The sequence below is a fragment of the Fistularia commersonii genome, chromosome 16 (genome assembly GCF_037954325.1).
Source record: "Fistularia commersonii isolate RoL2024-O1a breed Wild chromosome 16, RoL_Fcom_v1.0, whole genome shotgun sequence".
Taxonomy (NCBI): domain Eukaryota; kingdom Metazoa; phylum Chordata; class Actinopteri; order Syngnathiformes; family Fistulariidae; genus Fistularia; species Fistularia commersonii.
The window spans coordinates 3,526,498-3,550,554 of NC_141299.1; the positions used below are offsets into that span (position 1 = coordinate 3,526,498).

Below are 24,057 nucleotides of genomic sequence, written 5' to 3' on the forward strand. Positions count from 1 at the left end.
AATGCAAAGTTGAGCAGGTGAACGATGACTCAAACATATGTTCCTGTTAAAAAAAGATTTTTTTTTAACAGTTAAGACCTGTGGTTCTTAACCTTGTTGGAGGTACTGAACCCCACCAGTTTCATATGCATGTGCTGCGGGTATTTTGGTGCGTTCAGTAGTCAATTTGTGACAGTCGTGATGGTACGTCATGTGATTTCTTTCTTAATATTTCAATTCCTTCATACTTTTTATGTCAAGCAAAAAGAGAAAGTGGTCGGACGAGACATTTGTACCATTTGTACATCCAGTTGTACAAAATGGATTCACATGTATAACAGAATGTGATGGGGGTCAGCGTCCTAACTGCATGACTTGCAATGCAGAGTTGAACAATTCTAGTTTGGCACTGGCAAAACTAAGGGAACACTTCCTTAAGCCTCATATTATGTTAAGGGACAATTTGACCCATTGGGCCAATGGGTGAAATGGGTCAAATTGACCCTTAACATAATATGAGGGTTAAGCTGCATGTCAATGGGCAGTAAATATTCATTATTATGTGTTAGTGTGGAAATCTTGTGTTGCTAGTTTTATTCTAGTAACACAGTGATGTTGATGCATGGTTCATTTTATGCACCAATACAACTTATACCTATGTCTTGAATTTGAAAAAAAAAAAAAAATCATATATTATTTTTATATATATTATATATATATATTATTTTTCCAATTATTATTATTATTCCATTATTTGGTGAATGTGCATATGAAACTAGTGGGGTCCAACAAGGTTAAGAACATCTCCCTTAGCAGTGATGTCAGTGTGCACATACCAAGTCCCAAAATTGAATAGCGCGCACACACACACACACAGACGAAAGTGCCTATGTTTCTCGACAGAACATTTAAAAACAAAGTTCACTCCACCCTCTCCGTACATACACCCCCTCCCCCCCGTTATAGCATCCCTGCATCTCTCCTCCACCGCACAGCGCTCTCCTGCTTCCTGTACACTGCTCTTTCGCATCGAAGCCCGTTCGCGTTGCGTTTTTCCCCCCCTTGTGTGCACGACTGGATTTTTTATTTCTTCCTCTTTTTTTGTTTTTTGGCTCCGTGTGTGTGAGAAAGAGTCTTTCTATTTACGTGGCACTCCGCAGATATCCGACTTAAGATCGGCCATTAGAAGTGTTAGGAAAGCCTAATTTGCGCTTCTCGCATCGCATGGGGACGGCGTAACATATGTGACACACCATCTTCTTTTGTGTGTGTGTGCGTGTTTTTTTTTTTTTTTTTTTTGCCTCTCAGTATGCATATTTTCATCCAAGGTGATTTTCCTCCGGAGTGACGCCTTTTACTCGAGATCTGCGTGGGGGTTGAGATCTCCGGAGCTGGGAGAAGTTTGACTGCGCATCGTTCGGTGTGGTAAGCTTTGGCAACTGCGCCTTTGCAGCAGTGCGTTGCTACAGGCCGGCGTTGCGAGACGCTGAAACGTACGTGGGGTTTTGTTGGAAGAGTCAAATAACCTCGGGGTGTCTTTGCCGATCGTGCACGGAGGGATAGAGGGATTCTCACTTTCCCTGTGATGGGAACTTGATGCCTTGTGCAGGGATGTGAAGGCAAGAGTCGTGTAGGAAGGGGGATGCGGTGCGCCAGAGAGCATTGACAGTGCGCCAAGAGTATTTGTTCCGCAGATGTGAGGGGGTTATAGTTTAATAGTGGGGTTGATGCAGATTTTAAGGTTCGATTCAGCCTCAGCTTGTCCTCAGAGAAAGGTTGAAATCGAGGAGAGAATGGTGGTGGCCGCTTGGCAAATCAAACTGAAGAAAGAAGAAGTTGGCTGTTGTGGAAATGTGAGGCAGACGAGACACACTCATGTTGGTATGGAGGTGCTGCATAGGCGTTTTCTATGAACCCTTTTATGCACCTGATAAATGTCCACTGATGTCCTTGCATTCAGAGGTATTCAGTTTATAATCAGCTCCTGTCATTGGAACTTGTTATCTGGATCTTGATGTGATGAAAACTGAATATTTGTCATCTATTTGAATTCAGTTAAATCCAAACTCTTAAGTACCATTTCACAGATACTTTAATTCTAGGTTGAGCAAAGCAACCAAATGAATTAAGTCATTTTTTTTTATGAAAAATAGCGGGTTGATCTTCTTTTAGGAATGGGCAATGGAATGTGCTACAGCTTTGCCATGAGACGTTTGTGGGTTTGTGTCTTGCTTGTGAGCATCACCTGCCGTCTGAGGTAAGGAACCGACTCCTGTAACTGTGTTCACATACTCATCATATTCACTTTTTTTGATTCCATTCTCCTTTTTATTGAGGTTAGTCGACCTCTCATTTCAAGTTTTTATTTCTACTTTAATTGATTTTATATTTTCTCTCCAGCTTCACCCAAGATGTCACAGGAACTCCCAAAGAGGCTGAGTTAAATGACAACATCACTATATTTACACGCATCCTCGATGGGCTCCTGGATGGATATGACAACAGACTCCGCCCTGGACTGGGAGGTACTTCCTTTTAATCTATGAATTTAACAATGAAGCAAATACAACCCCACTCTGGAGATGAAAACAAATACTTAAAAGAAAAAATAGAAGAGATTTTGACACTGCATCAATAAGCCCGGCATGCAAAATGCTTGCATCAACCCTGCCAATCACATACTCTGCCACTGTTGGCAGACACAACATTTTTGTCATCACAAAGCTTTTGTGAGGCCTTTTGAAAAAAGACAAAACAAACAGTCGCATGCATTAGACTAAAATATTCTTAGATCAACATATGAGTTCAGAAGCAAGTGATAGTGGGGAAGGTGGTATTTCTCTTGTCATTTTAGTATAACTTAAAAAAAAGTAAAGCGCACACAGTCCCGCGGGACAAATGCAAGAAAAACAATAATGATGACTAAACTGAAAGTACAGAAGAGTGCTTTATGGAAAAGGGATTAAATATTTATTTACTATGAACTATACTTGCCCCTAATTTTTTTGCACATATTTTTCCTGAGGCTACTGAATTGCTGTGTTAGCTTGGGGGGTTTAAGACCATTTAGGAATGTGCTATTTGATTTAAAGTATGTTCACAATATACTGGCCTTTATTATAACTGCCAACATACATTGTATCATAAAGTTAGATTTGGCTGGAAAAAGCTGCCAAATATAAGAGTTTGACTATTTAAAGTGAAGGAAAGCTCCAGTATATTTACAGTTATTTCTTACTGATAAATTGAGAAATGTTGAAGATGATAAGTTTTTAATCAATTTTAAAAGATCACTTTCTTGATCCCACTAACAGCCATTCCTTAAAGCATCGCTTCTCAAATAGTGGGGTGCAGTGCGATGCCAGGGGGCCGTGACCCTGGGGGACATTCGTATTTTAGCTGTACTTTAATAAAGTGAAATTGCGTTGCCTCAGCAGATGGCGGTGGCGCTTTCATTGTCAGTGTGCACAGAGTATCAGCTATATTTTGCAAACCAAAGTCACCTGAAAGCTAAGACGAGGAAATATGATGAAGCGTGTGTAGCGTTTGGCTTCACTGTGGCTACGGTGGGAGACGAGGAAAGGCCGGTGTGTTTACTGAGAGCTGAGAGTTGCAGTATTCATGCTTCAAACTCCGCTTCGAAAAGCTGTGCACTGCAAAATGTGCTCATTGTAGCCATTAATCCTGACTTCCTCGTTTGAAAAAAAACAAAAGATAAACATAAACAAAACCAATCAGCACAAATTGTTTTACCGTATTCATTTTTGTTTTGTAAGTAAAAGTGTTTTATATATTGTGCTCCTGAATTAATGTGGCTGATCTATTTGAATTTATTATTTGTTGAGTTTATTGAATGTTATTTTTCAGTCGGTCGAAACATTTTTGAAGTTTAAATAAGGGTTTTTTTTTTTTTTTTAATTCAGGCAAATTGATGCATTTTAAATATTTTCTATTACTGACTAAAAAACAATGTTATTAATGTCATTCTTTCTTGCAAGTTGATCTATATGTTCTTTCTTTTTTATGTTCATTAATGTTACTAAGGACACAATGTTATGCAGAGGTGTACATATAATAATTTAACCAATTTTATAAACAAATGATACTATTTATAGTTACAGCGGAGTGCGTGTGTGTAATGAAGAAGAAAATGTTTTCTTCTTCCTGGGGGGGCATAACAGGAAATAACTGAAAAGCACTGCCTAAAAGGAAGGCTTCCAAAAACACTTATACTGGAGTTCCAAGGAAGGAGGAGGAAAAAGGGCATAAATGAATTTTTCTTTTTGTGCATATTCTCAGCTAAATGATTTATCATCTTATATGTACTTTAAAATGACATGAAAGAATTGACTCTCCAGTTACTTAAGCAGAGTGTGTATTTCCTGATCCTACTTAATGCAACATAGTTGTAATAATGAGTTGCCCACGACAAGCAAAAAGCTCATTCAAGAAAAACTTAAGTCTTATAGTGTAGATGCTAACTGCGATTTTCACAAGTTCTGTATTTTCTTCAAATCATGAAATTAGTTACTTTCATAGCACATGTGAGATATCTGTGACTCAACTTCCAGGACTTTTGTAAATGCCTAAATTGATATTATAAATCAAATTAACTGCAAAGCTATTCTAAAGCCTTGTGGTTTATCTTCTCTTACAGAAAAGGTGACAGAGATCAAAACCAACATCTTCGTCACAAGCTTTGGTCCCGTCTCAGACACCGAAATGGTGCGATTTTTTTTCTTAATATGTTGTACTTTTGATTGATACTGAGGTTACTACAATGGCTGCCTATATGAGTATAAATAACACTATGTAAATGTATAAAAACACAATTCCTTATTATTACTGGTTTAATTATTTTCCGTTCAAGCATTTCTTGCACTTTACCTGTTGTATCATCAATAATAGAAATAATCTAAATAAAATAAAAAAAGAGCCAGTATTTTATTTTACAAACATTTGTAATGCTGAAATTGAAGTTGTAAATAACATATTTTGAAATCACATTGAAATGAAATGTATGTTTCTTTGATGGGTCAAAAATAATGTAACTGCATTCCCAATAAATGAATTTATATTTGTTCATAGCCATAGCTTTTACTGCATCATTAAAAAAATTAACATTTATGCTACTTACCAATATCTATTATCTCATAATAATGATAGTATGATATTATATAAGGATTGTAGGAATATGATCAGTACATTTGTGCAATTGTTTTTTAATAGGAATACACCATTGATGTGTTCTTTCGACAAAGCTGGAAAGACGAAAGACTGTGTTTCAAAGGCCCAATGGAGATGCTCCCCCTAAATAATCTCCTGGCCAGTAACATCTGGACTCCTGATACTTTTTTCCTCAATGGGAAGAAATCCATTGCACATAATATGACCACACCCAACAAGCTCCTGCGGCTGCAAGATGATGGGACCCTTCTTTACACAATGAGGTAACTCTGCGTCCTGTTTATGTACACTGAATGATCAAACTGCCTTCAATTCTTTTTAACCTGTAATCATTTTGTGTTTTTAAAACCCCTGTTACTCTATTCCTCCCATGCAAACACACACATACACACACATGCACGCGGGCACACAGACGCAAGCATGCCGTTGAAGTAAAGTAATCTTTTGTTCACACTGGAGGTCAGAGGATGTGTTCACCTAGTTCTCGAACTGGATCTCAGAAAATTAAGGGTTTACGCATCTTAGTTCTCTTCACACTGGGAACTGCTTTGCAAGCATCCCAGAAATCAAATTTACTTTGGAAAAAAAAAAAAAAAAAAAAAGACCTTTTTTGCTTTACAGGACTGTCTCAGAAAATTAGAATATTGCGATAAAGTTCTTTTCCTACTGTAATGCAATTAAGAAAACAAAAATTACTTTTTCATGATATTCTAATATTTTGAGATAGGATTTTTGAGTTTTCTTAAGATGTAAGCCATAATCAGCAATATTAAAAAGATAAAAGGCTTGCAATATTTCAGTTGATTTGTAATGAATCCAGAATGTATGACATTTTTGTTTTTGTAATTGCATTACAGAAGATAAAGAACTTTATCACAATATTCTAATTTTCTGAGACAGTCCTGTATACCGCACAGTCGTCAGTCTACAATATAGCACAGATTTTGAGAGGGACTGGCTGCTATTTGCTTATTATTTGCAACTCTGTTATCTTTAAAAAAAAGCGAAACAAAACGATTATTTTTCTATTTTTTATTTTGGGTGTAGGGGTTACCACACCCAAAAATCATTGTGGTAAACCAATAGAAATCCTTTTTATCTACTTTATTTCCCCGCTCCTTTGTTTCATTGCTTTATCATCATCTCAATACAAAATCTACCCTTATCAAATATTAACAAAGGAAGATGTAAGAAGGAAGATGTGTAAATGGACCTGGAAGAAAGTCAAAAAGTTCTATTGATCATCTGACAGTAAAACAGCTACAAGTCTGAAACACATCTAATGATATTACAAGCCATTAAAGCTGGCCCTGTTAATGCATCTGTGTTCTGGGAACACCCTGTAAGGCAAACATTTTCTGCCTGCATTACTTTTTGCATGGTGTGTTCACAGTACGAACAAGATGCAGCACAGCAGCTACTGCACTATTGTAGAATAAGGTTGAAATTGACTCCCAGCAATGCAGTCCTGCAATATTTCTCATACATAACCTCAGTTTAATGCAGTGCCTTGGAATTATTGATGTAAGACACTACCTTTACTGTTTGGTTTGCGCTGGGAAAACAAATACTTCCCAATGCAGTTTCGAGGTGATGCTTAACAAGTATTCCACAGCAATCTTATGTGTTATACATATTAACTGTTGGGTACATTATTTTAAATGTATTTGAGTTGAAGTGTTGAGTTGCAACGCCTTGTTGTTTTTTCTCAGTTTTAGTCAAAATGCAACTAGTAGAAGCCCCATTACATTATGTCGTGTTTGTATTTTCATTTTTTGTTTGGCTTTGTTCGTTTGTTTTTTTAACCCCTTTTGGCTCTGTGTGGACTTTTTACACCGTCAATGCATTTCAAATGTGGACAGAAGATGGCAGTATTGTTTCAGCTTAAGTGGCAGAGCTGTCTTTGTATCGTTTGTATTGTTTGTGTTGCATTTTGGCTCAAAAAAGTAAATTGTAATTCACTTTAAAAGCCACATGGAGATGGAAGCCTGGCTTCCTAATTTATTTTAATTGAAAGTGTTTGCTGTTGGTTATAACTGGTACTTACACTTAGCAACTGAATAAAATACAATCATTTGTGACTAGTAATTGTTTAACATATGTTTAGTGTGAAAATTAGATGCCATCACTATCAGCTGTCTTGGACATGAGAATACAATGAAAAAATAATTAAAGGTAAAATTTAATATTAAAGTTTTGTCATAGCTCTCTGACAATAAGTCTCAATAATAAATCTTAATTAGGACTGCAAGATACCTATTAGCATTGTATGGTAGTGAATTTTGCTGAGTTCAATGTTAATTAAATAATCATAGAGGAATGATAAATCTTGAGAATTCCTCTCCATTTAGGACAGGTAGATATAAAAGCTGATTACTTATTGGGATGATTACTTATTTATGTTTACTTACCATATATTTAAATGTAAAGCATTTATTAATAATCAAATAGCTACTGATAAACATGAATGACTTTTTCCAAAGTTTTTCTTTGAAATGTGAATAATTACCGTTAGTTGTTAATAATGTTCTTAAAGTGGCAAATAATATTCAACAATAAGGATGAAGTTTTTTTCATCAGTTATACAATACTGTTGAGGAGTCATCAAGACATCAAGATGTCTAACAAGACATTTAATTAAGGGTTACCTGTTTCAATTGGTCAAATATGAAATACAACATATCAAACGCAACATGAATTAAATGATTTTTGCATATTTAAGAGATGTTGTGATTTTTGATCATTAGGCATTCATTTTGGGTTGTTTTCTCTTACAGACTGACAATATCAGCAGAGTGTCCCATGCAGCTGGAAGATTTCCCAATGGATGCACATGCTTGTCCTCTTAAATTTGGAAGCTGTGAGTAAACACACCACTAAGCAAATGTAAACAGTGAGTAACACCATGAAAGCACAGGGGATGGTACACTGTCAATGTCTCACGTTCATGACATGAAACTTAGTGACATTTGAGCCCCGAGTGTTTCCAAACTTATCTTAAGATGATTCAAGGTCATCAGCCAGGATGTTAGCGCATGGTTTTATATGGCAACAGCTTTAGTGTCTTTCCACGGAGAGGTCACACAGATGGATTTCCCCGGTTGTGTCTGACAACCCGTGTCCCTCAGGTGCAGAGCTATTGTTGTCTCAGAACAGGAGAAAGCCATGTAGACAATGACACACTGCCTCTGATTAAGCTATTAATCAACATGTCAAGGCTCGTCTCTTGCATCCCTCACTGACTTTTGTCCTTTTAATGGGAAATATCTGAAAACAAAAATACATAGGGGAAACAGCTATCCACATATGCACACACACACACACACACACACACACACACACACTCTTGCGTGCACGTACACTCATAAGACCTTTATGTGTAACCCGGGTGATTAAAATTCAATGATACACCATAAGTATGCACAGAGCTGCATATATGTGCTTTGCGCCTTGATTTTCTTATGCACGTGAAACTATATACTCAGCCTCACATGGGCTCAGTGGTGCAAAAATATCAAGGGAACTCCTGTTACTTAAGCATAAGCATCTTAAGTCTTCCTGCTACGTCAGTATGGAGCTCCCTGTCTACACTCACATATAGCTGCTAGCCTTATGTCATGACATTTGGCCACTCCTACACCTGCTTTAGTCACCTTGGTCTGAGGTACAGTCAATTGGGCAAATTGATACAAAGTGGTTTTAAGCCCGATTAACTTATCAGTTAGCAAACAAGCAAGACGTGCTTGAATTAATTATGTAAGCTTAAATGCAATTGTGTTTGATTGCTGCTGGAAGATTAAATGTAATTTGATGACAGATTACCCTTAGTTAAATTGAATAGAGCCTTATCTTTTCATGCAGGACACTAATTTTAACACACATCAAACTAAATATTTTAACAATAACACGCTAAAAATAGTTGGTTACTCTAATTTACCTACTAGGGAATCAACATCTCATACTATTACAACATTCACCAGTGATCAGTCTTTCAGCACACATTTATTTAACTACATGTACAAATAATGATAAGATGACCGAGTCTTCCTTTCAGAAAATAACTTCTGCTTCTATAGGGAACAAATTGCCAAATATTTTAACACATACATAGACAAAAAACATTAACTCGCTCATCATTTTTAGCAAAAACTGGAGGAGGATCACTTATCAATTACTTCGATACAAATAATGTTTTAAAATTAAAGTGACGGTCAAAACCCATGAGGGGTTTTAAGCTGTAAAAGTTACATTGGTGCCTTGCACCCTGTCTCTGTTCCGTTAACCCTGGCTAATCCCTTGAACTGATAGAGAGCAGTCACCCACAAGTTCAAGGCTTTCAAAGCCATGGTACGCCTGCGCTGTTGTGTTAATCACCTTTCATGGGCTAAACTAGACTATCAGCCTTCATTGCTGTTCTATTCCTTATGCTTTTTCAGTTGTAACGCAACGCTGTAATAGTGCATATTGACGAGAGATGTGATTTAATGATCCCATGATTGGTACATTGTTTATCGTTGATTTTCTTTTTTTGCCACTATTGAGATGTTAACATATACTGTATGCGTTACAGTAAAGACTTTAGGATGATGAAAGTGTGCTCTTTGGTCTCTTTGAAGAATTTACTAGTTACTTTTCCAGTGGTTCTTGAAGCATGAGTCATCATAAGGTCTTTCTTGAAAAATGATTGACATAAAAACATATAAACATAATTCTACCAATCATCGATCATTGTCTGGTTAGGCTTGTTTTTTCCATTTAAATGGATAAATAAGACGAAAGAAAAGGAGAATGTCTTTAAAATACATTTTTAAGACTCAACCTTGTAAAGGGAGGACTATTTTTCTCACTGTATTCTCTGCACGAATGGGTCAAATAAGGGTATTTCAGAATTATACAAACAACAATCACACACTCACCTAACCACACAATGACACACACACACACACGCACACACACACACAGACACCCAAATACATGCAGTTAAAGAAATTAACAGTTTCTCTGAGGCGGTCCCAAACCCGGATAAATGCAGATGGTTGCGTCAGGAAGGACCTCTGGCATAAAACCAAATAAGCAAATCGAAACAAAGAATCTTATACTGGATAGGTGGAGTCCCGGGTTAACAACGACCACCATTGGTGCCGATAACCTACGGGGTACCAGTGGAAATTGGGCTGATGTGGGTCGTAGAAGGAGAGGAGGAAGTGCTCAGCAGCCGAGAGAGAGAAGGGGAAAGGCAAGAGTCTGGGACTGAGAGTAGGACTTTGAATATTGGGACGATGACAGGAAAAGGTAGAGTTGGTCGACATGATGCAGAGAAGGAAGATGGATATACAGTGTGTCCAGGTGGAAAGGTAGTAAGGCCAGAAGCTTAGGAGCAGGTTTTAACTTGTACTATCATGTTGCTGACAAGAAGAGAAGAAATTGAGTAGGAGTTATCTTGAAGGAGGAGTTGTCGAGATGACAGAGTGGTAATTGATGCAGACTTTAATGGACATGTTGGTGAAGGTAATAGAGGGGATGAAGAAGTGAAAGGTTCTATGTTATGTTTGGGAAAGGAACGCAGAGGAACAGATGGTGGTAGACTTTGCAAAAAGGATGGAAATCACTGAAGTGAATACTTTTTTTTCCAGAAAAGCAGAATTTAAAGTAGAAAATGTGCTCGTCTTCTCGCGCACCATTTTTAACTGTCGATATGCTTTTAAACATTTGACTATTTATACTAAGGAAAGCTGTTTTTCCATTGTTAATTGTTTTTTCCAGTACATCAAAAAAGGTAATCAGAAGTTTGTGTGTCTATCTTGACCTTAAAACAACTCAAAAGACTGCAGAGACATCATTAATGTTCTGACATTTATGACACCTCTATGATATCCTGTCACCATTTTTTATTTCCATTATTCCTGTTTCCCTAATCCTCCTAAAACAATGCTTCTCATCAGCCACTACAGTATGGAGGATTTTTCATCTGCAAATAGTGAGGCTGGAGATCAAAGGTGTCTTCATTCAATCCTGGGATGATTACGGTTTTCGAGGTCCTTCAGATGTTAGCATTGTAAAACTTGAAATTATGTTGGCGCTTGTAAATAGTTGGAGAATTTTACTGTGAATCATTTAGCTGTTGTCATGCTATGAATATGCCTGTTATTTGTTTCGTTCTAATGTTTCACTTTTAATTTGGTTATTAAATGTATCACAGTTCCTTGGAACCTGATCAGCTGCTTCGGTTTTGTTCCGGGTCGGGGTCTTTCCGCCTCCATTCCACCATAATCACACTGCCACATCCTCCCTGTCATGTGGAACACATCCAACTGTGTTTCCAATTTGCATAAAACTGATACGATCCTCTGTGTCGCTGTGCAGAGCGGTCATCCTCGGAGTGCTCATGTTCCCCCCGGCCCGTGGAAGTGGTGTTGAGCAAGATACTGAGCCCCTGGTGCTGCTAAGTGGCTCCCTTCTGTTCATGGTTCATCCATGATGGGTTAAATGCAGTGGTTAAATCTCATTTATGTTGTGCTGCATGTAACTGAAAGTGATGAAAAAAGGGATTTTTATCTTATCTGATTCAGTTTTGCAAAGGGGTCTGAATTTGAAAAGGTTCTTAAGTGCAAATAACATTGTGTCTCCATGTATACAAACGCTTGTTTGCAGAAATGTGCAATGACTTTGAGATAATAATCGAGAGACTGATGTACTGGGTTCAATCTAAATTGCTGTGAAGTCTGTCACCACAGTTGGTGGATTATCAGATCCCTGTTAGATTGGACTGTGCAAAGTTATGTGATTGAGAGGGAAACAAAGATTTAGTGCATTTACTATATTGATGGGGTTTATATTTTTGTATTTTTCCGGCTTGTTTTCAAATATGTCGAGTATTTAAAAAGCGTAAATGTAAAAATACTGTTGAATAATTTACTTTATCTGTCAAACTGTATCTATATATTTGCACATTATATAAAATATCCAACAAGAGCTCCTCACAGTGTAATCAAGTTGATTGCAGTTAATGAAGCAAGGTGGGTGAAAGGTGATATGCATTAGCATTTCTATTGCTGCACTATTTCAGAGGTTGAGTAGAGAAGCACCACCACCAAAACAATAGAACAGCCACTAATTTTAAAGTTCTCACAAGAAACGTATTTGGGCATACAGCAATACTCAACACAAATACCACAATCTAGTTTTTTTATAGGGACCAGACAAATCCTGGGACCAGAAAACACATGGCTTACAAGACCCTCATGAAAAATAACTTAATTGGACCCAGTTTTCCCCTACCCAGACGCAGGCAACCGGGGCCCCCACCTGACATGTAGCCCAGGGGCTCGATGGCGAGTGCCTTGTGGCCACCCATGGGGGTCAGCCAGGCACAGCCTGAAGGGATGACAAGGGTCCTTATACCCTTGGGCTCACCACCCGTAGGAAAGGCCAAAGGGGTTGGATGCAGTGTGATCTGGGCGGTACCCTGGCCTTGGCGGTCCAACCCCCAGAATCTGCGGGATCTGACTCTAGGGACATGGGATGTCACCTCTCTGGCAGGGAAGGAGCCTGAGCTGGCATGTGAGCCTGAGAAATTCTGACTAGATATAGTCAGACTCATATAGTCAGACGTGGGGTCTGGAACCAAGCCTCTTGGGAGGGGCTGCACTTTTTTTTTTTGTACTCTGGAGTTGCCCCAGGCGCTCGGCAGGTGTGATTGTCCCCCGTTTGCGCCTGAATGTTTGGGTTCAACACAGTGGATGGGTTGGCTCTGCCTTCAAGTGGGAGGATGGGTTCTGACTGTTGTTTGCGGAAATCCCCCCAACAACAGTTTAGTTTACCCACCCTTCTTGGGGTCCCCAGAGGGGCTGCCAGAGAGCACTCCTACTTGGGACTCCCTTGTTTTACTGGGAGACTTCAACACTCAAACCCACATCAAACTTGGGTGTGGGTGGAGTTCAGGGAGACCACAGAGAATTTCGGAGGGCTTCGAGGAGATTCTGGTTCTGACCTCAATTCGAGACGTTGTAGATCGGTGGGAGGAGTACTACCGATACTTCCTCAATCCCATCAAAACGCCTTCCAATGAGAGCAGAGCCAGGAGGACTCTGGAGAAGACACACCTATTTCCGGGGCTGAAGTTGCTGAGGCAGTCAAAAAGCTCTTTAGTAGTGGGCCCTCGGGGTGCATGAGGTCTGCCCTGGGTTCTTCAAGGCTCTGGATGTTGTAGGGCTGTCTTGGGTGACACGCTTCTGCAGCATTGTGTGGATGTTGGGGACAGTGCCGCTGGACTGGCAGACCAGGTTGGTGATCCCCCTTTTTTTAAAGAGGGATCTGAGGATGTGCTCCAACTACAGGGGGATCACACTCCTCAGCCTCCCTGGTAAGCTTTATTCAGGGGTACTGGAGTGGAGGGTCCGCTGGGTCGTTGAACCTCAGATCCATGAAGAGCAGTGTGGTTTTCGCCCTGGTCGTGGAACAGTGGACCAGCTTTGTATCCTCAACAGGGACCTCGAGGGGGCATGGGAGTTTGCCCAACCAGTCTACATGTGTTTTGTGAATCTGGAGAAGGTATTCGACCGTGTCCTGCTGGCACCCTGTGGGGGGTGCTCCAGAAATATGGGGTACCGTACCCCATTATACAGGCTGTTCGTTCCTTGTGTGACCGGTGTTTGAGCTTGATCTGCATTGCCTGTTATAAGTCGTATTCGTCTCCGGTGAGAATTGGACTCCGCCAGGGCTGCCCTGTGTCACTAATTCTGCTCATAACTTTTATGGACAGAATTTCTAGGCGCAGACAGGGCATCAAGGGGATATGGTTTGGTGGCTGCAGGATTGAGTCTCTGCTTTCTGCAGATGATGTGGTTCTGTTGGCTTCATCAGTCCATGATCTCCAGCTCTCACTGAAGCAGTTCTCAGCCAAATGTGAAGCGGTCAGGATGAGGAATCAGCACCTCAAAATCCAAGAAAATGGTGCTCAACCAGAAACAAGCGGAGGTTGTGCCCCAAGTGGAGGAGTTCAAGTATCTCAGGGTCTCGTTCACAAGAGAGGGAAGAATGGAACGTGAAATCAACAGGTGGATTAGTGTAGCGTTTGCAGTGATGTGGACTCTGTACCGGTTTGTTGTGATGAAGGAGCTGAGCCAGAAGGCGAAGCTCTGAATTTACCAGTATATCTACGTTCCAACCCTCACCTATGGTCACGAGCCGTGACTGGGTAGTTCCTGAAAGAAGGAGATCGTGGATACAAGAGACCGAAATGAGATTTTTCTGCAGGATGGCCGGACTCGCCCTTAGAGATAGGGTGAGAAGTTCGGCCATCCGAGGGGAGCTCAGAGTAGAGTCGCTCCTCATCTGTCAGATGAGGTGGCTCAGGCTTCTGCTCAAGGTGCCTCCTGGACACCTCCCAGGGGAGGTATTCCAGGCATGTCCATCAGGGAGGAGGCCACGAGGAAGACCCAGGACACGCTGGAGAGACTGTGTTTCTAGGCTGGCCTGGGTACCCCTTGGGATCCCCCAGAAGAGCTGGACCAAGTGGCTGGGGAGAGGGAAGTCTGCGCCTCCCTGCTCCAGCTGCTGCCCCTGCAACCTGACTCTGGATAAGCGGTGGAAGATGGATGGATGGATGGATGGATGGATGGATGGATGGATGGATGGATGGATGGATGGATGGATGGATGGATGGATGGATGGATTTTTTTATATACTCAAAGTCTTCTTGCTCACCGTCACTGATGCCTCCTACATTACTATGGAGTCCATTCTTTATATTTGTGAAACGTGAGGATTACGTCAGCATTGGATTTAAAACATTTATGTATTTTTCAATACGTCAAGACCCTTACCTTCTACATGCACGCGCACACACGCACACAGTATTTCACTGTGAAAAAGTAATTTCTGCTAACTGTGATGAATTTAGACCTTCATTTCTGTATCCACATTAGGGTGTCTTGGGTTTTTATTTTGCCAACGTAATTGTCTTTTTCAAGACATAGCCCTGTAAATATTTTACCTTAAGGTTAATTGATGAGCACAGCCATCTCCTTGCTACTTCAGCAAGCTTCATAGGAAATACAAAAAAGAGAGATCATTGTTATATGTGATTCTAAAAGTCATTTGTGACCCAATGGAGCTTCTGATAAACTGGTGCAATTCTCGTCTCTGAATTCCTAATGAAAACCAGGCTTCACATGCTCCTTTGTTAATATCTTTAGCATTTTGGACAGCTAAAGCTTTTATGATGCTATTCATTTAGCATCACTTGAAGCCTCATAGGTTATTAACAAGCAGAGATGTTTAAACCTCATTAATTTGGTGTGCTGCTCACCAGATTAAAGTCATTGCAAAACCAAGAACTAATGGTTTAATCAAACATGCATTTTCTTATTTTAATTAATTTATTTGCTAATAATGGAGGGTTGAAAGTGTTATCATTTACATAGATAAACTTTTCTCATCAAAAAATGAAAATCAGTCCATCTTGATCATTTAAGCAGATTCTGTTTGCAGATAGACAAAGCAAAAACAGTTAAGATAATGCAGTTATATCAATGCAGTTCTGCAACTAATTGTGCATCTTTAACATTTTCATGAAGCCGCATAATTAAGGGTTGTAATGACCTTCCATCTGGTGCACACCTATTTGATTTTCTCTCATTAGATGCCTATCCTGTTTCTGAGGTGGTATACAAATGGACTGATGGAGCCGTCAAGTCAGTGGTGGTTGCAGAGGAAGGCTCGCGACTCAATCAATATCATCTGATTGGTCAGACGGCAGGGACTGAGGACATCTACACCAGCCGAGGTACAGTGAATCAAGGATAAACATCCTCTAACTGTTAAGGGTGACCAGACCTTGGATTACAGATATTCTGTCCATACATATTTTCTTTTGTCACTAAGTTTTTCCTCCCTTACAATGCCAGCCACACAAGTGCAGAGGCATATTAATCTCCCACCTCAACTCTATTATTTTGCTGATTTTTTTTTACAACGTGTACCATCCAAAGATGTTGTGAGAGGAAAATGTTTTCAAATCAAGCTGCATAGCGACAATGAATGAATCACAAGGATATGAGAATGCCTCCCACTCATAGGCAGCTGTCTGGGGCTGCAAAGAGTTAGAGAGAGATAGAGAAATAGAGAAAAAAAATCGCTTATCTGTGGTCTGAGCCACAGGGTTTGTAGGGTTAATCCGTATGAAGGCCCATCAGTTGTGCTTTTACCAAGTGACGTCACAGATCAAGGATTGGCTACTGCGATGGTGACACGTCGGGTGGGTGGGTGGGGGAGGGCTGAGTGGCAGCTGCTTAATTCTCTCATGTAAAGAAGTGTAATACATTTCTCTACTTGTCACAAGTCAACTTATTGCAAAAATTCCTATATCTATCACGTAAAAACAGTTGTCATGTTCTCTATTTGCCAGTCGAAAAAAATCTTGTTTGCATTGGATGGTATGTGAGAATTCAGTTGTAAGTATTCTACCGTGCACAGATGTCAGGCTATCTTTCTCCTACTAGAAATGCTGATGAACAGTTCGTTTCCAGACAAAACTGTCTCCCGACCTGTTTCGAACAGTTTATAAGGGAAAGACACGCAAAGACTGCCCGGCCCTAATTAGCATGTAATCTGTGTAAGCTACAAACCCTCCTTAACGTGCCCGGAATAGCTCAGTACAGTGCTCAAACTAGGCGGGGATGACCTTTGACCCCACAGGTTAAGCTGAAGAGGATGATAATAAAAACCCAGGAATGAATTGACATGATAGGCAAGCACTGCATTACATTATACAAATCAACACTGTCAGATGGAAATAGCATGCAGCAGAGCTTAACAGATGGTCCAGCTTTACAAGTGTGTCTCAATATGTACTTACCAGTTGACCAGCATAGCCGCATTATTCTCAGCAATGAATGGCAGTTCTCCGCAGACGCTCCAAAATCCAATCAGTAAAATCCAACAAAACCGCATTTTCAAACCTTGAACATTTCCATTCGCTTCCAAGCCCGACACGCGGTCAGATCCGAAGGGGAACCGGTAGGTCTTGCCACCACAGATCGGGGCTGCTTACTAGTAGTTCTTGGAGCGAAGACAGCACAGGTGCCCTTTTCTTTGAGGACATGATGTATGTTGGTGCAAAGCGCAGACAATCCAAACTTGCAACAAGTCCATCTCAACCCCCTTCTCCTTCAGTCATGGGTGCACCTGCTTGTAATCGCTGTCGATTCAGCTCTCTTTTAGTGTTCTAGCTCAGGCAAAGATGCAAGTGCTCAGTCAAGTGTGGCTTGGCCTGCCAGAATGGGATGGCCTGTCTGTTACACAGACACACACTCACACACACAGGAAAAGAGGCAGGCGGAGGGAGAGTGAGAGAGTGCGCGAGAGATATACAGGATGCAGATTGTGACAAGGGATTAGTGAGACCTAAAAAATCTGATTTTGCCAGGAGGAAGCACTAGTCATCTGTGGATTTTCTATACTTTATCAGACATAGTGGTTCAACAAGATTTTTTCAGAGAAAGAATCCATCGAATGCAATTTTCAGTTGGTTAATAAAATATGATTACTTCCTATTCAGCCCGTTTTTCATTTTCCATAGTCCGCAGTTATAATCTCCAAAACACAACCACTAATCTTGAAAATTAAAAGAAGTCCAAAATGAATTGTTCTGAAATGCAACAAAAATAGCCGTAATATTATAAAACAAAGTAAAAATGCATGTATAAATGAATAGTCACCACCCCCTCAAATATGTTAGAAAAAAGACAATTGTGAAAAATCATAAAAAAAGAAGTTCTTATACTTTTACCCTTGTCTTGCTTAATTTAACATAATTTGAATATTATTTACTACAGTAACTTTTTTTTCTCTATGAAATTCTCCATTCAGATAGTTTAAAGCGCCATAATAATATTTTTGTTCTGTACAGTAATAGAGCTCTTACAGGACTGTTTGCAATTACAAAAACAAAAATGTCATACATTCTGGATTCATTACAAATCAACCGAAATATTGCAAGCCTTTTATTATTTTAATATTGCTGATTATGGCTTACATCTTAAGAAAACTCAAAAATCCTATCTCAAAATGTTATTTGTTTTTTTAATTGCATTACACGAGATAAAGAACTTTATCACAATATTCTAATTTTCTGAGACAGTCCTGTATGTTATGTCAAAGGGGTCAGCCTGATCAACCAACCAAATAATTTATTTTGATTGCACTTCCTGTCACCACTGAAACCTTTATTGGATTTAGAACAAAAAACCTGTGAGACGCTTATCAACCTTTGTCGCGTTTCTGTCCTGTAGCGTTCCCCAAGGCTCTTAAGACGTTCACATTATATTTTCCACTGCTGTTTACCTGGAAACTAAATGTGTGAAATGTGTAGAGCCCACGTTTAATTTCAATCTTTAGATTCATCCCTCCATACTCCCATTTATTCTTATTACCAGTGGCTTAAACTGAAATACATGCAATTCCCTCACGAAGAGAAAAAACTAAGGTAATGGTGGCATTTTTAGAAACACAAAAAAAAAAGACATTTAAAGACATCTGTGTAAGAACTGTTTAAATAATTTTTTTTTCTTTCTTTTTTCCACAGGTCAATATACCGTGATGATGGCTCACTTTTACCTTAAGAGGAAGATCGGCTATTTTGTCATTCAGACCTACATGCCTTGCTTCATGACTGTCATCTTGTCCCAGGTTTCCTTTTGGCTTAATCGAGAATCTGTGCCTGCACGGACTGTCTTTGGTACGCATGAAAATAAAACACACAGTAGCCTGTGCAATACCCCATTTTCACAATTCATTGATATCATATGGTTCCTGCTAATCTGCAATAAGCACTAAAAGAATTAACAAATAGTACTATAAGCAGTTGTAAGTTTGGCTGGTAATAATAGCCTCCTTTTTCTTTTGCAACCAGGTGTTACTACAGTATTGACAATGACGACTCTCAGCATCAGTGCTCGAAACTCACTCCCGAAAGTGGCTTACGCTACTGCCATGGACTGGTTCATCGCCGTGTGCTATGCTTTTGTCTTTTCCGCCCTCATTGAATTTGCCACTGTCAACTACTTCACTAAGAGGAGCTGGGCCTGGGATGGAAAAAAGGCACTGGAAGCTCAACAGCCCAAGGTGATGTTTGTGTCTCATTTTAGTGCAAAATGACAATTAACCTAAATCTGGCAGATAGTAAGTGGATCATTGTTTTAGTTTAGTTTGTTTGTTTCAGTATTTTCAACATGTCGAACCAGATAGATACGTAAATAATTGGCAATGTGCACACATAGGATTTACACATAATCAAACAAGAAACAAGACAACAGTAAGTCAGATACAATCCCAAAACAACTTGACTTTAAATTGAAATGTTGCACACTGAATTTTTTTGCTGATTTTGCTTACCCTTATTATATTGACACATTTTTTGAAAATAATATAATGTATTAATTATTAATATAATGGCCAGATAACAAGCAATCCCACTCGCGTTCAAAGTTCACTTTTCTATTTACCAATAATGTTTTCAAAATTATTTTTCAATGTATCAAGTGTCTTTTGATTTTAATTTCTAAATTATTCCGTAGAATAATTGAAGATTTAACTGGATAATTCTCAAGTTATTTGTTCTTTTAATCAAATGTATACATGTATCAAATTTCCATAATAATTTTCATAACAACACCTCCCCCTTCCCCATATCAATATAGGTATATCAGCACACAGACATCCTTCATTAATTGACATAAGCGCCATACTCTTTAATACAATGAAATAGAGATTCAAATTCGGATTTTCTGATAAGTGTTACTCAGCCCGAACAGAAAGAAGGATTATGAAAGAAAGCCGTAGTCCGAAAGAGTAGATGCTCGGAATATTCCGGGGTAATGCTAACACGAGAGTTTACTGCAATTCAATTCAGTTAATATTTGAAGGGCCTTTTTAGTCACAAGGTCATCATCAGTTTCTTTCTCCTTTCAGAAGAAGGACCCTGGGGTTCTGTCCAAAAAGCCAAACAACTCTTGCTCAGCTGGTGTGAATTACACCGCCAACCTTGCAAAGGACACATCCATCGCCACCATTTCAAATAGCACAGCAGTTCAGCTGAAGCCCACTGAACCAAAGGGCCCAGATCCCAAAAAGACCTACAACAGCGTGAGCAAGATTGACAAGATGTCCAGGATAGTGTTCCCAGTGCTGTTCGGGACCTTCAACCTGGTTTACTGGGCCACATATCTCAACAGGGAACCAGTGATAAAAGGAGCTGTCTAAGCCCTGGCAACCATTTCAGGATTTGATATCTGGATCGCATTCAAAAACAAAGCCAAGCACTTTTTCCTTGTAACATATACGTCTTTTTTTTTTTTAGGTGACTGGTTTTCACTGCATGAGTTCTGCTTCAGGAAACTATTGCCAAGTTTGCCTTGGGTTTGTACCATGTAAGATAATATATTTCTTAGGGGCAGTTATTTTTTTTTTCTCATTTTAGAATTCAACATATAGTTTTTGCAGAGTTATGATACCCCTTTGGCAAAAGGCGTTTATAATTTTTCCTTGATTATACAGCGGTTGGTGTGTAAAAGTACAGCAATGTCGAATTTTATGCAAACCCCATTATTATGTTATTGTTCAACAACAGCTTTTATTTATGTGTCTTACTTTGTAAAAACGGGCTGGAGGTCCAGATATGCAAGGCTATGCCCAGGCACATGGATCACTGCTTCCTTTCTAAAAGCAGTAGAACAGCCATGCTTAATGTGTTGCCTTCAGAGTATGAGAACTCATTATGAATGCACTTAAATATCGTGTGTTAAATTGATTTTCCAGAAGCCAGTCTACAAACTTTCTTTACACAGTTAATTTTTTTTATTTTTTTTTTATTTGTATTCGCCCATTGTGTTTTGTTTTCTGTCTAAGTATAAGTTGACGGGACAGATTTCAGGCTAAAATGTTAGTGGCAGCTTTTCCTTCTAGTTTAACATGTTGAGAATCTAGTTCGAAGTATGTGTGGAAATCTGGTTGTGTGATAATAATCTTAAAATGTGTACATACAGCTAGCGTTTAGTTAAGCACCACCAAGTAAGTAAGGGTAGATCGTATGGTAGGTATAGACAGCAGCACAGTGATACTGTAGTCTAGTCCTTTATTTAGTGGATATTGAAAAATGAGTATCATAACACTAGCTTTTACAATTTTGCTTTTTTTTTTTAATTAAGTTTGTTTGTTTCTATAAACTTTGGCTAAACTTTACTACTGTTCTTGATAAACATTTGGATGCTTTGTGCAAAATCACCTTTTGTCATAATTTAGAGTAACTGCAGTAGAGTTAAGCTTAGCAGGTTATATGTAAAAAGTAACAATGATCAGGTTTTTGTTTTTCTTCCTGTTTAATCTTCAGCAATTTGTATTTTCAAGGTTTCAGGCACAAAAACCCGTGTTTGTCTTACAGCTAAAATGGAAAGCTGCATGAGAAAGAAACCTCCTAAAAATTTGGTATTTTACCCAAGGGCGGTGCCTTACGTCCCGCATCACACAGTCTTATATGATACGCTTAGCGTCTCATCACTTTTAGGATTGAATAGCGAGTTTCTAACTTTAACAGTTTTTCATGGGATAATCTCAGAAAAGTTTAAATACGCATGAGCCAGTGATTACAATATTTGTGATCATAATTATATGGAAATACTTTTTGACATTGAACCTTTGTAATTTTGGCACAACAGCCATTTCTCTGCAGATTTTGATATAACTTGCCCCGAATTCCCAAACTGAGTATTTAACCGCTATACTGTATATATGCATCTAAGAAAAAAAAAGGCTCTATAACTATAATAATATCACATGATGGATGGTTTATCACACAGAACGAGTATTCTGTGGAAATGTTTTGACCATATTAATGGTTTGGCTTTCACAGGCCAGATTCAACCAATCACATGGGAGCTTTTTTCTGGGGAAAAAAAAAGGTCTCAGAGACGCTCTGTGTACTTGTGTTTGTGGGAAAATCTGTATGAGTTCTGATTGTTGCCATAGCAATGTTGAAGCTAAACTTCAGGAAACGCTATAATTTTTCAAGTCACTTTTATTAAGGCTTGCTGTCATCACTCCTATAGCTGCTAGTAATCAATATTTTTTTGGGGCAGCCACAAATTGAATAGTTGAATCCTAGCAAGAATGTTTTTTATCTAATGTTGTGAGCTTATGAATTCAGATGCCATCGAGGTTTGGCAAAGTTAATACTGCTAAATCCTTATCAACAATCTAAGTGTTCTCTCACGGGGTGTATGCATCTCATATTTCACTATGGCATCTTGCATTAAAAGATGCCGGTTTAAAGAAATTTACAAAGCAAATCGATTTAGCGTTAGAAAAATATCAACAGGATATTTTGTGCATCTTCACTCTTCAAATGCAATAAATACATTTGCCTTGGTATCACATTTTATGCATGTATTTTTCAATCACTGATCAGCTACACTCACTACTCCTATTCAGGTAAATTATCAAGTTTTTACTGAGAACAGCAATGCATTTTGGCGTCAGCTAGAACAGCTTAGCATAAAGAGCAGAAAGATATAGAGGAAAAAGCTTACTGACAATGGAAAGTATCTATCGCATAATTTGTGTAGTTCATTTCCTCCCGATAAGGTGAAGCCCAAAAAAACAATATCGTTGTTGCATAGATTCATTTAGGACTTTTAGCCAATCCCAGCATCTAGACAAAATCATGGTTTAAATTTCAAAACTTTACCTTTGTTGCAACTTTTTTCTTTATTCTTGTATTTGTATTTTACGTACTCCATGTAAAGTTGTTTTGAAAAATTGGGGTGTTGAACGTCCCACTAAATATTTGAGAGAGAATTCAGGTAACAAATACTGAATCAGTGATTTTAAAGGTGGCCTGATGTCAACACACTGTTTCAGGGGAAAATTTAGGCTCATGTACCTTTCACTTTTAACTAGCCAATTGGCAAAATTTAAGCCAACAGATCTTTAACACCCCCTGGTGGGTAGTAAAAATACACCTCACAAATTCCTTTCCTATTTGTAAGGTGAAACATTTCTGACACTAAAAGCTAAATCAAACAACACATCACATTTTTCCCCTATATATTGAATGTATTCATATGCAGGTATTAAAAAAATTAATTTTCATGAAACATTTGGTTGCAGGACGATATCAAGTTTTTATTCATGCTTTTTTTGTTTTTGTTATTTTCCCTTGACAAACATCAGCATCCTACTGCTGCAATCCTGTCACCGATTGATGGAGGCATATAGCTTTCCTTCATGATTTGTATAGTCACCAGCTGCAAAACATGACATCAGCGAAAGATAATATTGCTCTTATCTTTGTCTGTTTTTGTTTTCTCTCAAAAAGGTAACAAATGGAGACAGCTTCCATCATAAGGGTGTTTGTCCCATTCTAAGCAAATCATCTTTTGGCTGTCGTCTCAACATTAATCTCAAGCTATAAATTTGATATTGATGTCCTTATTTCTTTTTCAGAAAGAAATGCAATGACATTTTTGAAACTCAAAGATTTAACATTTTAAGATAAAACAAACCAAAACAATTCAAATGGGAATGACCTTCTTTTGAAGAGATTTGAACACATTTCATTCTTGTGACGTTCTTCATTATGTGGCCTGTCACAATTTTATTAAGTTTATTGAGCACACCAGTTCTATTATCTTACTTTTAAGTGCAGCTAGGGGCTGTTATGCAATAAAAAAAATAACTACAAATCTAATTGACAACTCGCATTTGTGATAAATTTACATCTTATTTTATATTCTAAACATTCATTTCTTATGTTTCTGGCTTGGTTTAATTGTTATGGGCTTTGTTTATGTGTTATGCTATGCATACCTGATTCCAAATAAATCATTGGTGACTTCG

General features: G+C 38.7%; 2 protein-coding genes across 6 annotated transcripts in view; one reads left to right on the plus strand and one right to left on the minus strand.

Annotated features, from left to right (window-relative positions):
• The window catches only part of gabrb3 (gamma-aminobutyric acid type A receptor subunit beta3), a 49,163-nt gene extending 31,719 nt beyond the window's left edge, over positions 1 to 17,444 (minus strand). For both annotated transcript variants that reach the window (XM_086161461.1, XM_086161460.1), the window contains exon 1: positions 17,024 to 17,444. In XM_086161461.1, coding sequence (XP_086017587.1) covers positions 17,024 to 17,118 — 95 coding nt within the window. In that variant the 5' untranslated portion in view covers positions 17,119 to 17,444. The remainder of the gene's footprint in view (positions 1 to 17,023) is intronic.
• On the plus strand, positions 990 to 24,057 carry gabra5 (gamma-aminobutyric acid type A receptor subunit alpha5). Of its 4 annotated transcripts, none has more exons than XM_086161467.1 (10): positions 990 to 1,995; positions 2,152 to 2,236; positions 2,380 to 2,504; positions 4,637 to 4,704; positions 5,209 to 5,429; positions 7,944 to 8,026; positions 15,809 to 15,952; positions 18,752 to 18,904; positions 19,079 to 19,290; positions 20,137 to 24,057. In XM_086161467.1, the coding sequence occupies exons 2-10, from the start codon at positions 2,154 to 2,156 to the stop codon at positions 20,425 to 20,427; spliced, it is 1,380 nt and encodes a 459-aa protein (XP_086017593.1). In that variant the 5' UTR covers positions 990 to 1,995; positions 2,152 to 2,153; the 3' UTR covers positions 20,428 to 24,057. The 4 variants fall into 4 exon arrangements, with proteins under 4 accessions (XP_086017593.1, XP_086017591.1, XP_086017594.1 ...); XM_086161465.1 differs by having other exon boundaries at positions 990 to 1,404; XM_086161468.1 differs by having other exon boundaries at positions 990 to 1,404; positions 20,140 to 24,057.